This window comes from Trichomonas vaginalis, chromosome V, assembly GCF_026262505.1.
Source record: "Trichomonas vaginalis G3 chromosome V, whole genome shotgun sequence".
NCBI lineage: Eukaryota > Parabasalia > Trichomonadida > Trichomonadidae > Trichomonas > Trichomonas vaginalis.
This window is the reverse complement of record NC_067207.1, coordinates 18,843,624-18,859,039: the sequence shown is the minus strand read 5'-3', so window position 1 is coordinate 18,859,039 and position 15,416 is coordinate 18,843,624. Positions and strand designations below refer to the sequence as shown.

Here is a 15,416-nt window from a genome sequence, read left to right as displayed (position 1 = left end):
CATGAGATCTTCATAGCATAATCATATGATCAGGAAAATGTTAATAATTACATTTGGAAATAGAATTCATAAATATAGGTTTCATTGCAGTCTAATGATACAATGACTTATTGTTTCTCCGATCAATTCTTTCTCTTAATTTATGATGCTATCTATCCAAACCCATGCTTTTTTGATACAAATTCTTATGTTATACTGATTGTTTTGAAGTATATAGAAATATATAAAATTGATCAATTCTATTACACATATTTTCCAGGAATAAAATGCCAACTCTAGGATATATACATGAATGAGAGGCAATCATATTACATAAACTAGTCAATAACAGTCCAAGACCTTTGATCTAGCTAAATAACGTTATCTAAAGTTATGATTCAAATATATACTCGCTAAAGTTAAATAAAAACTATCTCTCATGGAAAGCCACACAATGATCTATTCTGCATTCCTCATTTTGTAGGATGTCTCTTCAACAAAGCAATTCAATGAGATGAAAAGAGATTATAAAAGCATAATAAAGCACATAACTAATTGCTCTCTAGTTTTTATATCCTTTTTTTAACGATAAAAAATTCTATTGAATAAATTAGACGATGAGTCGAACTGCGAAGACCTTTATCGACAAAGTCATTCGCTGCGAGATTTCCACTCAAGCAGATATCATCACAGAGGAACTCGCTGCAATCAGGAACCGTTTTATTAACGAAGATCGTTCCAACTTCGTTGAAGACATCATTAAACTTATGTTTTTGACCGTTCGTGGTTACAACACCGCTTTCTGTCAAGTTCAGCTTATGTCACTATTTTCTAATCCGCATTTCAGCTTCAAGCGTATTGCTTATTTAGCCGCTTCTATCATCATTGATGAAGGTGGTGAATTAGCAGTTATGCTTACACAAGAAGTTCAGAAAGATCTTAAAAGTAACGACCGTCATATTGTTTTAATTGCATTACAATACATTGCAAACGCCGGCGAAACAACACTTTGCCAAACAGTTAGTGGTGATATCCTGAATCTTCTTGATTCACAAGATCCACTCATTCTCAAGGCCGCTATCATGGCAGCAGTCCATACTATCCGATTATTACCCGACACAGCAGAATCATTCAAACCATTTGTTGGCAAACTTGTTCTTCACCAAGAGCACGGCATTTCCATTGCAGGCATCAACTTGGCTATGGCAATCTACCACAAAGACCCAAGTTCTAAAGAGAAGTGGGTTCAACTTGTTCCACAGATTGTTAAGAACCTTCGTGGCCTTGTTTCACAACTTTCATCGAGCGAATACATTCACGTTGGCATCAACGATCCCTTCTTAAAGATCAAGTTACTTGACTTCCTAGGCATCATCGGCGAAAAGTCCGGTGAAGTTGATGAGCTTCTCACCAAATACATCACGTCATTATCTACAGGCAATCAGAAGGGCATTTCAATCCTTCAGTCCGCGATCGACGCCGCATCTAACTGCGCTCAGAAGGATACATTGCGTGCACTTGGCATCAACGAAATCGGCAAGAAATTATCAACGAACTCCAATTCTACTATCTACAGTGCTTTATCATGTCTTTCAAGACTTCTTTTCCGTAACAAGATCTTCAATCGCGAGAGTGCTGATGCTGTCGCCATTCAACGTTACCAAGAATCCATCATTCTTCTTCTTGACAATCCAGACAATTCAATCCGTCGTCGTGCTCTGGACGTCATCTGCGCTCTTGTCAACCACGACAACGCGGCGGAAATCATCCCTAAGATGTCGGGATACCTTAAATCTGTCGATCTTGACTTCCGTCTTGAGATGGTTCCAAAAGTTCTTTCTGCGATCCAAGAATTCGCACCAAACGTCATGTGGAACTTCGACCAGCAACTTGATCTTCTTCTTAAGTCCGGCAGCGTCTTCCCAACATCATCATTATCTACATTCACAAACCTCGTCCTTGCTAACCAAGAAATCCAACCACACGCTATCAGTGTTTTATCCAATGCATTGATCGCATACCCAGAGAACCAAACACTTATCCAAGCAGCATCATTTGTTATTGGAGAATTACAAAACGACTCTAGCATGAACGACATCCAGACTCTTTACACTCTTACTAAAGTCCATCACTCTAACGAAGAAACACTTGGTTACATTCTCATTGCACTTGCCAAATTAGGTGTTCGTTTGAATGAACGTCAACGTGTTTGCCAGATCCTTGACGAAGTTATTCACTCTAACTCAGTTGATACTCAGCAGCGATGTGGTGAACTTTCACGTATTCTTCGTCGTCAAGATTTAACACCATTATTAGATCCTCTTCCAGTTGAATCTCCAGAATCTACAGAACAGTCAGCATCATCAGCACAAACGACATCACCAAACACATCACTTAACGGCATCGATCTTCTTCTCAACACATCTCCTTCATCTCCATCACCATCTCCATCACAGGAAGGAACAGCCAAATCTCCAGCTGCACAAAAAGTCGAAGTTAAGCAAGATAGTATTACACCACCTAAGAATTCCGTTGAAGCTGCTCGTACACAAGATTACGTTGTCTACTTCGAGATTGCACCAGTGAAAGGTCTTCCACGTCTCATGGTTCGTTCTACTACATTCGGTCTTGGTTCTAAAGCACTTCACAACTTCAAGATGCAGTTTGGCGTTCCCGCCGGCTGGAGCGTCGCCACACAGAACCCATCTAGTGACGTTCTTGATCCAATTGGTGGTAAACCTATTGTTCAACTTGTCTGCTTGGAGATGCGTACTAAAGTTAAGTTAGTTGTTAAAGGTTTAGTTCAGTACCTTTATGGTTCACAGCCACTTCAAGACACAATCACATTCAACAATATTTTCGAAAAGTTCGGTGTTTGAAGATCCAAATTATATTCTTGCACTAAAATTTATCTTTTTTTTTAATTATTATTGCTATCGGATTATTTTTTGATGTGCCTTTGAGATAAATAGTTTACTTCGGATATTATTAGAATAGCTTCCGTTGATCAAGTTGTGCATATTTTTATACATATTGTTCAGTACTTTTTATGAGAGTGAATATATTTTGTGAGATATAATAATTGTTCGATAAGAGTTACTGTCAAAAATCAATTATTTCTGAAGTTTACGTTTGTATATCCATTTTTTAGGTTCGAGTCGAACGACTATCTTAACTTCATTACTTCAAACGATCAACAACCAATTTGAAGTAATAAAAGAAAGTCATAATACTAGAATTGCTCCATCAAGAATGGACAGAGTTTTTCCAAAATTCAGGACAAAGTACAAAATACTTTTCGGAAAGTCAAAAACTTAGTTCAGAAGATCAAAATTATTACATAAGTTTTTGTAATTTTGGCACATTGCTCACAGAAGGTGCCATTTACTTTGAAACTTCGAAAGAAACAACGAAAACTCTTATTGAAACAACAAATTTTCATAATTGCTCCAATAGTAAAGGACAAGGAGGAAGCATATACTTCTCCACAGAAGGCGAATGCATCCAAAATCGAATTTGTAGTTTAAATTCTAATGCTTTAGCAAATATGTATTGTTGGGTAGATGTCAGTAATATTGCTGAATATAAGAATAAAATCCTTGATTCTATTATTTTGCAAAGTGTAAATTTAATTAAATATAGCCTTGGGAATATTGATCTAAAAAATGGAGAAATTGAAATAAATTCTATAAATATTTCTAATACTGATTTATATATTAGTAGTTTATTCAGCGCATCCTCCTATAATTCTTCATCTAGAGCATCATTTTCAACATTTAGTAATAATACTGATACAGCTGAATCAAGTTGGGTTAATAATTTTTATTGTTCATCAGAAGCATTTTTGATGAAGACATGTAACTACTTAAGTAACAATTTAATTGTTATTTTAAATTCTGGTGATGCATATGCTAATGTAATTAATTGTAATTTCATCAATAACACAGATAGATATTATTATTTTGTTCATAATCAATATTCTCCAGGTAATATGACAATTGATGGATGTTACATTGATGAAAGAAATCCAAAAATATTAGGAGAAGTTATTTTCAAAAACAATGAAACAAATCCATTCAAAATAGAATTTCCAAATTTAACGTGTGAATTTGATATTCCTAAATCAAAGAATGAAGAGGAAACTGAAATCATATATTTCAACAGAAAGAAAAAAATTTTCAAAAATCTTCATTTTTTGATGTTTCAATTATTTTTAATTATTTCTTGAAAGAGGTAAAAAACAACAACATAATTCATTGTTCCTATGCCTTTGAAATCAAATTTTTATATTCATATATAGTCGATTCCGGTAGCCAAAAAAGCATCAATCACCATTTATTTATTTCATTACAATATTTCCTGTGAAACACAATGAAGAAAGTAGTATACCATCACAAATAATTGAATTCCAAATCCTCACGTCCAGATTGTTCAAGAAGCATCTATTCTTGTAAATGTATTCCTTTTTTATACTATTAAATTCAAAAAGACACATCATTCAAAACTTATGTGCCAGAAATCTTCATATAATTGCACTCATTTACAAGGTTTACTTGTTTCTCGCAGGCATAATCTTCATATAATTAATTGTATGTCTTCTCTCAAAAAGTTCAAGCTTGTACGTACACCTTTTGACTCACAGTTTAAGGTTGTTTTCTGTCAAAATATGATTTATTTTCTGAAGTTTACATTTTTACTTTCTTTTTTTAAGATTCTATTCTAAGAGCGATTTTAACATCATTACTTCAAAAAATCAATGATCATTTTGAAATGATAAAAGAAGAAGATAATTCTAGGATTGCTACATCAAGAATGGATCGAGTTTTTCCAAATTTCAGAACAAGGAACAAAATACTTTATGAAAAACGAAAAACTTATTTCAAACGATCAGAATTATTATATAAGCTTTTGTAACTTTGGCACATTACTCACAGAAGGTGCCATTTTCTTTAGAACTTCGAAAGATACAACGAAAACTCTTATTGAAACAACGAATTTTAATAATTGCTCCAATACTAAAGGTTGGGGAGGAAGTTTATACTTCTTCACAGAAGGCGAATGTGTCCAAAATCGAATTTGTAGTTTAAATTCTAATTCTGCTTCAAATTGTATGTATTGTTATGTTAGTGTCAGTAATATTGCTAAATATAAGAATAAACTTCTTAATTCTTCTATTTCTGAAAGTGGAAATTTATATAAAAAGAAAGAAGGAAATATTGGTCTACAATATGGAGAAATTGAATTAAATTCTATAAATATTTCTAATACTGATATATATCTTAATAGTTTATTCTACATTCACAAATATAATTCTTCATCAAGAGCATCATTTTCAACATTTAGTAATAATACTGAAACTTTTCCAGAAAATACTTGTTATGCTTTTTTTCGTGAATCAACAAAAACATTACTGATTAAGTCATGTAACTACTTAAGAAACAATTTAAGTACAATAGTAACTTCTAAAACTGCATATGTTTATGTTGTTAATTGTAATTTCTTCAAAAACATTGGTAGAAATTGTTATTTTTATCATTTTCAATTATATAATATTACCATTGAAGGATGTTACATTGATATAAGTAATCCAAAATGTATTGGAGATGTTTATTTCATAAACAATGTAACAATACCAATCAAAATAGGTGAATTTGATATTCCTAATCCAAAGAGTGAAGAAGAAAATGAAATCATTTATTTCAACAGAAAGGAAAAATTCTTCAAAAATCTTCATTTTTTGTTGTTTCAATTATTTTTTATTATATCTTGAAAGAAGTAAATTACAACAACATAATTCACTGTTTCTATGCCTTTTGAAATCAAATTTTTTATTTTATTATATGCAAGGATTGAAATTCATTAGGTGCGGTAATATAACACATAGATAATTGTTTTGGGTAGGCGAAAAAAGCATCAATCATCTTTTATATATTTCATTACAAGATTTCCTGTGAAACAGATGAAGAAAATGTAGTATAGCATCACAAAAAATTGAATTCCAAATTCTCACGTTCAGATTGTTCGGGAAGCATCCATTCTTTTAAATGTATGCTTTTTTTTCTCCTACAATTAGATTCTATAGACATATCAATCAGGACATATACCATTCATGTATGGATCTTCATATTATTGCACTCATTTACAAGGTTTACGTCTTTTCTCGCAATCAGATTCAGAATCTTTAGGGATATGAATGTAGTACATTATGCCTGCGAGCGCATCACATTTCTAATAAGATTGTTAGAGATGAAATATTAGAAATGCATGGATCAATTAAATGCGAAAAGAAATGTCGAGGGAAGGATGATACAAGCTTCTTTTATGCTTCAACATGGAAGACTTAGTTTGTGGCTCGAAACATATTCAAATTTCTTTCGAGAAACGTGGAAACCTCTCAAATTTAATATGTCAACTTCTGATATTTCTATAGTTTACATTCTGACACCCCCCTCAATGAAAAAAAAACTTCATTTAACTAGAAGGCAAGAAATTAATATCCAGCTAACTAGTTCATGCTTCCATTAAAAATGATGTAAATCATTCTTCTGATAAAACTTTTCAAATCAGAAGAATTATCATAATAATGATTTTCTGAAGTTTACATTTTGACTTCACTTTTTTAGTTTCAAGTCGAAGAACGCATTTAACTTCATAATTTTAGGCAATCAATAACCAATTTGAGATGACAAAAGAAAACTATAATACAAGAATTGTTCCATCAAGAATGGAGATAGTTTTTCCAAAGTTCAGAACAAGGAACAAAACACTCATCGAAATGCCAAAAACTTAGTTCAGGAGATCATAGTTATTATATAAGTTTTTGTTCACATGTGAACGAAGAAGAAAATGCAATATTTTCATATGACATATTTCTAAAGAAAGATAAGAATTTTTAAAATTCTTCATTTATTGTTGTTTATATTATTTGTTATTGTTTCTTAAAAGGAGTTGTCATGAGTTCAACTTGTTCCACAGATTGTTAAGAACCTTCGTGGCCTCGTTTCACAACTTTCATCGAGCGAATACATTCACGTTGGCATCAACGATCCCTTCTTAAAGATCAAGTTACTTGACTTCCTCGGCATCATCGGCGAAAAGTCCGGTGAAGTTGACGAGCTTCTCACCAAATACATCACGTCATTATCTACGGGCAATCAGAAGGGCATTTCAATCCTTCAGTCCGCGATCGACGCCGCATCTAACTGCGCTCAGAAGGATACATTGCGTGCATTTGGCATCAACGAAATCGGCAAGAAATTATCTACAAATTCAACGGCATCGATCTTCTTCTCAACACATCTCCTTCATCAACATCTCCATCTCCATCACAGGAAGGAACAGCCAAATCTCCAGCTGCACAAAAAGTCGAAGTTAAGCAAGATAGTATTACACCACCTAAGAATTCCGTTGAAGCTGCTCGTACACAAGATTACGTTGTCTACTTCGAGATTGCACCAGTGAAAGGTCTTCCACGTCTCATGGTTCGTTCTACTACATTCGGTCTTGGTTCTAAAGCACTTCACAACTTCAAGATGCAGTTTGGCGTTCCCGCCGGCTGGAGCGTCGCCACACAGAACCCATCTAGTGACGTTCTTGGTATATATATACATATACATATATCTATACATTTTGTTCAGTATGTTTTATGAGACTGAGTATATTTTGTAAGAAACTATTGTTGTTCTCTGTATATTTGAACTTTTCAAACCTTTATTGTTTTAAATTTATCTATAATTCAATAAATCTCCAGAAGATATACACATAAATATCCAAATTACCGACTCAAATATACTTTAAAAAAGATGTAAATCATTATTCTCAATAATAATGCTGTCAAAAAACGAATTATTTTCTGAAGTTTACATTTTTATTTCTCTTTTTTCGTTTCGAGTCGAACGACTATTTTAACTTCATTACTTCAAACAATCAACAACCAATTTGAAGTAATAAAAGAAAGTCATAATACTAGAATTGCTCCATCAAGAATGGATAGAGTTTTTCCAAAATTCAGGACAAAGTACAAAATACTTTTCGGAAAGTCAAAAACTTAGTTCAGAAGATCAAAATTATTATATTAGTTTTTGTAATTTTGGCACATTGCTCACAGAAGGTGCCATTTACTTTGAAACTTCGAAAGAAACAACGAAAACTCTTATTGAAACAACAAATTTTCATAATTGCTCCAATAGTAAAGGACAAGGAGGAAGCATATACTTCTCCACAGAAGGCGAATGCATCCAAAATCGAATTTGTAGTTTAAATTCTAATTCTGCTCAAGGTGATATGTATTGTTTTGTTGATGTTAGTGATATTGCTAAATTTCAGAATAAACTTCTTGGTGCTTCTATTTCTGAAAGCGGAAATTTATATAAAAATAAAGAATATAATATTCGTTTACAAAATGGAGAAATTGAAATGAATTCTATAAATATTTCTTATACTAATATATATAGTAGTAGTTTATTTGATATATGCTATTGTAATTCTTCATCCAGAGCATCATTGTCAACATTTAGTAATAATACTGATGCATATTCATCACGATTTACTTATACTATTTATTTTTATTATTCATCAGAAACATTTTTGATTAAGTCATGTAACTACTTAAGTAACAATTTCCATGTAATAATAAGTTCTAATTCATATGTTCATGTTGTTAATTGCAATTTCATCAATAACACAGGAAGAATTTTATATATTGGTCAAGCCGATCCAGGTAAAACTACAATTGATGGATGTTACATTGATGAAAGAAATCCAAAAATATTAGGAGAAGTTATTTTCAAAAACAATGAAACAAATCCATTCAAAATAGAATTTCCAAATTTAACGTGTGAATTTGATATTCCTAAATCAAAGAATGAAGAGGAAACTGAAATCATATATTTCAACAGAAAGAAAAAATTCTTCAAAAATCTTCATTTTTTGTTGTTTCAATTATTTTTTATTATTTCTTGACAGAAGTAGAATATACCAACATAATTTGTTGGTTGCATGCTTTTGAAATAGTGTTTTTATAAATTCTATTTGACTGTTTGCGATTTTCTGGGAAACATAATGAAGAAAAGATGAAATACCATAACAAAAAATCCTGTCAGTTATATTGATGAAAAAAAAAGATGAATTCTATATATTTCGGATGTTTTATTTCATTTGAATGCTTTCTTGAAAAACCTAAAAACAAAATTAAACAACCAAATGACCAAAGGTTTTAAAATCACAGATAATCATTTATTTCTTCAATTCATTTAATTTAAAGCTATATTAGGAAATATACTAATGTAAAACTAGCTTATGATTATGCTCTCTGCCGTTTTATTTCTATTATAGATTCAGATTCAAAAAAATTGTTTCAAAAATCAATATTCTAAGCACTTTCTTTTATAATGCTAATTGTGTATTGCAATTACAATTAGTTTATTGATATCTTTCAGAAAATCTATATCGGAATTTTGCAATTTGAGATTTATCTGTGCAATTCAAGTTGCATTGTCTTAACCATTATATTACGTGCCATATAAATCACTTTTTATAATTAATAATGACAAATATAATAATTTTATTCAAAAAAGTTTGAAAAAAATAGAAAATTTACTTTGGATTATTTTTAACTTACAGACGAAGATTATATTTGCTTATTCATTGACCACGACTAATCTCCTTTTGAAAATCCGCACCAAACCCGACTTATTCATTTTTATTCCTTATATAATACTTATTGGAATTATTAATTATCATTTTTTCATTGACATTTATTTGTCAGAATTTTAAATAAAAGTGACAAATAAAATTTTACATGAATAATTTTGCTTTCTTTTAAAATTCCTTTTTATCTTTGGTTTTGGTATTCTCCTCAATTACAAGCTGAAGTTAAAGCATTTACTTCCAAATTATCATTGAACTGACCAACTTGAGCGTTTTACAAAACTTTTGAGAACTTTACAACAAACAAAAGTTCATAGATTTTTTATTATGATATTTTTTGATATTTTGAGAACTGCTAACATTGCACAGTAAACAACATGAAATGGAAATTAAAAATGAACAATAAAAGAGCATTATTTCATGATTAATTTTTATTAGATTTTTAAAAGTGTTTGATTATGACTGAACAACTTCAATACTGTAATCAAAAACACATAAACTTCCGCAAGCAATTTCCAAATTTCCAGTTTGATGTTACAGATTTGGTCTAAGAAAAACATTTTGTTTTTTTTATACAAATTTTATTTTCAGCAATTTCAAGCGATTATCCGTTTTTCTGTTTCACATATGTATCAATGATATAAATATAAAACTATTCCAGAAAGCGATCCCCACAAAAACATTCGAAAAAAAAGATATAAATTCATAAAATAAACAATTCTTATAAAATATAGTGTATAATCTAAATCGTCATAAATATCAAGAATTAATTTTTTTGAGATGAAGTAAAGTCTCTACAATTGATAAATGAGCTCAGTCCCTCCCAATCAGGGCGACGCCCAAGACCAGACAAAAACAGCTACATCGACCGATGCTGCCGCACCAGCTGCTGCTCCAGTTCCACAGGGAAACTCCGGAGCTGCAGCGAATGCACCAGCAGCTCCATCTGGCGGTGATGCACCAGCCGGAAAGCCAGCTAGTGAGGTTGAAATGCCAGCAATCCAGGAGCAATCCGGAACCCAGGAAGCTGAGGAAGGCTGCATCCTTTCCCAAGAAGATCGCAAACGCGTTCAAGGAATCATCGATACAATTCTTGCAATCCGTCCAGAACTTCCAGGCACACCATCTAAAATTACACACGATGATATTGTTTTCCTTTGCCAGAACGTCACAAATGTCTATATGAGCCAACCAGTACTCCTTGAGCTTAAGGCACCACTCATTATTTTCGGTGATATTCACGGCCAATTCCACGACCTCATTCGTTTCTTCGAAAAGACTGGATACCCGCCGAACGGCAAATTCTTATTCCTCGGCGACTACGTAGATCGTGGCTGCCAGAGTATTGAAACAATCAGCTTACTCTTCTGCTACAAGCTCTTATACCCTAATCGCGTATTCATGCTTCGTGGAAATCACGAATGCTCATACATCAACCGTCTTTATGGCTTCTACGATGAGTGCCTCCGCCGTTTCGACAATGATACATGGCGCGAATACGGTCGCGTTTTCAACTGCCTCCCAATCGCCGCAACAATTGATGAAAAGATCTTCTGCATCCACGGCGGCATCTCCCCAGATCTTCATACCCTTGATCAGATCAAGAACATCAAGCGCCCAACAGAAGTCCCAGAAGAAGGCCTCCTTTGCGACCTTCTTTGGTCCGATCCAAACGCCGACTTCGATGACTGGGGCGAGAACGAGCGTGGTACATCATGGTGCTTCGGAGCTGCTAAGGTCGACGAGTTCCTGATCAAATTCGGTTTCGACCTTATCTGCAGAGCACATCAAGCTGTCATGGACGGCTTCGAGTTCCCATACCCGAATAACCAATGCCTTGTAACTGTTTTCTCCGCTCCTAACTATTGCTACGAATACGATAACCGCGGTTCAGTACTTAATGTCGACGAGAACCTTTACTGCTCTTTCACAACAATCGAACCATACAAATGGCAGTTTGCTGAGCTGCCAGAAGAGAGACCAGGCACACCTCCTCGTGGCACTTCATGTTAATCTTTTTTTTATTGAGACAAGTTTAACTTTTTTTTTCTTCTAAATAAAAATTTATCATTATAAGGATGCAACTTTAAGCTTGATGAAATTAATTCAAGTTTATTTTTTTGGTTGGGATTGTCATAATTTTCATTTTCCTCGAGTTTATTCTCTAATGTTTGGAATTATAATTATATTGCATGTGCCAATCTTATTGCTCCAATTCATTTGGGATTCTTTCCTTAATAATTTAGAGATATTTTCACAAATGTTCAATAATACTTTTAATATCATTTTATTATTTCACTAACTTGCCAAGATCTAGCTGCAATAGCCAATTTAGGCTGAAAATCTCTTCCTTTTGGAATATCGATGTAATACATCTTTAATTTCCTATTTCCCAAGACATACATATCGCAGTTGCTAAAAATATTATTGAAAATGTTAGCTATCCAACCAAGAAGCTCAACAGAATTAGTTATTGAAGATCCAAATCGAATTTTTTTTTTCATGAATTTTTAAAAGGATCAAAATGTACCTTAAAAACAAGCATATAAAAGGACTTAGAGATAGATACAAAATACAAAGCTCTTGCATGTACAACCATATATTAAGGAAGCATGCTAATGAATATTGACTAATGAATTAAACTCTTTTTATTGAAGCTTTTGTTAATCTCTAAAATTCTGAAATAAAATATAAAATCCAAGATATCCGAAATTCCATTATTGTATTAAGGGGTATCTTTTTAATTCAAATTTCCTTTTTTAAGATTCATTTATGCTTGATGTCATCATATTTACTATTCTTGCTGAGAAATGGATTTACAGTCCATATACAATTCCTACAAAATTAGAAGAATCATTGGAAACTCCAATACTCGCTGCTATTGTTTCTCATAGAGGATACAGAAGTCATCAAATTAACAATACGTTTCATATTGTTGCAGAGCTTTTAGAGTCAAAATTACCACTAATTCATACACAAATTGATTGTTCACGTTCACATTTTTGCGATAATTACAAAATTGGTCGATCTCCAAAAATATGTCTGTTAAGGACAAATCATTGGCAATATTGGAGATGTACAGATGAAATAGATATACCAGGAATTCTAAATTATTTTAAATATGAACTTCAAGGAAACATTATTCAAAAAAATTTATATTCATTTTCAGCTGCGGAATATGTTAAAGGAGGTGGCATACTAGTTTTTGTTGAAATACCATCAAATGACACCAAAACACTTCCTATTATACAGAGATTATCTATAATTTACAAAATTTTTGATGTAAATTTCATTTATTCGATAGTAGAGGCTCAGTTGTGTAAATTAACAATATATTACTCTTCGTCATGCAAAGAATCCAGATTAGTCAATAATACATCAATTTCTTCGATTTTACAAGATAAACTCTTTAGTTATTATCATCATTACTTTAATGAAGAGTTAATGGAGCTTCCAAATGTCACACTCATGCTTTATGTTGGCCACGAATCAAAAACTGAACAGAAAGAGACAATATTATCAGCATTAGCAAATAACGATTGGTGCAAGCCAAATTTGAGAATAGGGTTTTCATCTATAAAGTCAAATCGTTACATTGCTTCTTTAACGGGACGAAATTCATTTGTTCACGATTATGTTGTTGGATTAAATAAGAAAACAGAGTGCTATTCAATAATTCACAACGTAAGCGCCGTGAATGTTACAAAATACATTGAAGAACTATCAAATGGCAACAAATGCGATTATAAATTCAAAAAATCATTTTTCTCGGTATCTACACCACTCTTAATTGTGGTTGCAGTAGGATTTATTGCAATTACAATGCTGTATGTTTTTATTAGCTATATATTAACCAAATCTTAATTTTTTCTTTAATAGAATGTTTTTGTTTGTAATTAAATGATTTACCATGATAAATAGTTTTCCCATATCATTTTTCTGCTATAGTTATACTCGCTTCATCTATAGTTTATGCCGAAATTTAAAATTACAAAATTCATATACAAATAGATTCATTTTCCCGATTAAAATATCATCACAACATCTTGCATACAGAGAATCTCCACTTCACTTGCTTAAATAAACACTCACTGATCTATGAATTGAAGGTCTCGAATTGAATTCTAGATATAATTAACAAACAATCGCTTGAGATAATCACTAAAATAATAAAAATGTATTTATTCATGATGATATAACATCTATGCTTATATTAATTTCAGATTTTATTAATATATATGTGTTGTTGACTCACATCAAGTTTTATTGGAAAAAACAGACCGTACATGATTGTTTGCATATTCATTTCATCTATTATTGAAACTTTATTTATATTTCCCAATATAGGGTGCTCATTATTATAATTGCATATGCACGATGTTTATTCCAGTTAAAATGCCAAATATCTAATTGATAGTATTGGAAGAATAGGTTAGAAAGATACTTTTGAATAAGTTATGATTTTTTTTTCTCAATTCCATATCCAGAGACTAGTAAATATCATATGATTCAGTATCGCAAATAAATAATACTTGATATTTCTATTTAACCATCTCATCGGAAAAATCCATGAATGATTTTCAGAGAAAGCAATCCTTTTATTATGGTGATTGAAATTAACAGGTTATGTTTATTGTTTTTATACCATCAAATCGCTTTTGATCGAATGATTATAATAGCAATTTTTTAAACTTAAAAAAATAGATATCAACATATAGGAAAACAAAAACAGCAAGAAAATTTATTTACAACAAAGTATATCTCATTCATTAAATGAATAATATTCTCTAATCCTTGAATTAATGGCTGGGCAAACCATATCCAGGCAAAATGGTTCTGGTCGATTCAAAAGTGCAAGCAATGATATGGGATCGTTCTCTCCTTTCTTCATTTTATCGGAAGCTTTGATAAAATATTCAGGGAGTAATTCGAATTCACTTGGTTTTTCTGTTTTTCTTATAATTTTGGCAATTTCCAAGATTGCTGCTACTTGATATAGTTTACATCTTGTAGTTTTTTCTCGGTCATTATCTCTTGATAAAAACGAAGAAGCTTCTAATATATTTATTTTTCGGCGTTCCAGGGATATGAAGAGTAGTAAAAATTCTTCCGTAACTCTTTGTACAGAGATGCAGCCATGATTGCAAAAGATATCTTCAAGCGTATAGTTAGGGTAGAAAACCCCATGTTCGTTGGCTATTCGTTCTATTGTATATCTCGTTTGATCAAATCCTATCCAAACGAATGTTTCCGAATCTACTTTGGGGCAGCAACCGATCGTTTCGAAGACATTAATAACCTCGTAAAATCGTCTTTGCTTGAATCCTAATTGATCCGAAGTTGTTCTTATGTCGTATCTCATGTCTGGTTTGCTTTTGCAATTTTCAATGAAAGCGAGAGTTGAATTTTTGAAGGCAGATGGCTTCTCTAGTCCTTTATGTAAACCGCTTATACCATAAGCATCAAAGAAATCATGGTCTGGGTCATAAGAAACATCGATATTCATTTAGTAATCTATTATTTGAATGTTTTTCTCAATTTATTGAATAGAGATAAAAATTTCACAATAATTTTTAAATAATAAATATAATATTTGTTTGCTTCAAGATTAAGTTGAAACAAATAAATAATAAAGTTCACAATAATAATTTTTTTATGTCAAAACTTATATGTGGATTCAATTATCCTAATTGAATTTTGTGCGGTGATTCAAATTTAAAACAGCTTATGGATATTGGGGAACATGCTATTTGAAAATTGTTGCTCTGGAATTTCAATGAATTTCAATA

At 31.9% G+C, this 15,416-nt stretch overlaps 3 protein-coding genes across 3 annotated transcripts; 2 read left to right on the top strand and 1 right to left on the bottom strand.

Annotated features, from left to right (window-relative positions):
* Positions 1–596: 596 nt before the first annotated feature.
* On the top strand, positions 597–2,962 carry TVAGG3_0362130 (adaptin, alpha/gamma/epsilon family; the record flags this gene model as incomplete). The annotated part of the gene is made up of 1 exon (XM_001579883.1): positions 597–2,858. One exon carries the CDS (start codon positions 597–599, stop codon positions 2,856–2,858), a length of 2,262 nt encoding a protein of 753 aa, XP_001579933.1.
* Positions 2,963–10,421: 7,459 nt separating this feature from the next.
* Positions 10,422–11,711, top strand: TVAGG3_0362120 (Serine/threonine protein phosphatase PP1-gamma catalytic subunit; the record flags this gene model as incomplete). The annotated part of the gene is made up of 1 exon (XM_001579882.1): positions 10,435–11,640. One exon carries the CDS (start codon positions 10,435–10,437, stop codon positions 11,638–11,640), a length of 1,206 nt encoding a protein of 401 aa, XP_001579932.1.
* A 2,651-nt stretch (positions 11,712–14,362) lies between these two features.
* Positions 14,363–15,133, bottom strand: TVAGG3_0362110 (winged helix DNA-binding domain family; the record flags this gene model as incomplete). The annotated part of the gene is made up of 1 exon (XM_001579881.1): positions 14,390–15,133. One exon carries the CDS (start codon positions 15,131–15,133, stop codon positions 14,390–14,392), a length of 744 nt encoding a protein of 247 aa, XP_001579931.1.
* Positions 15,134–15,416: the final 283 nt, after the last annotated feature.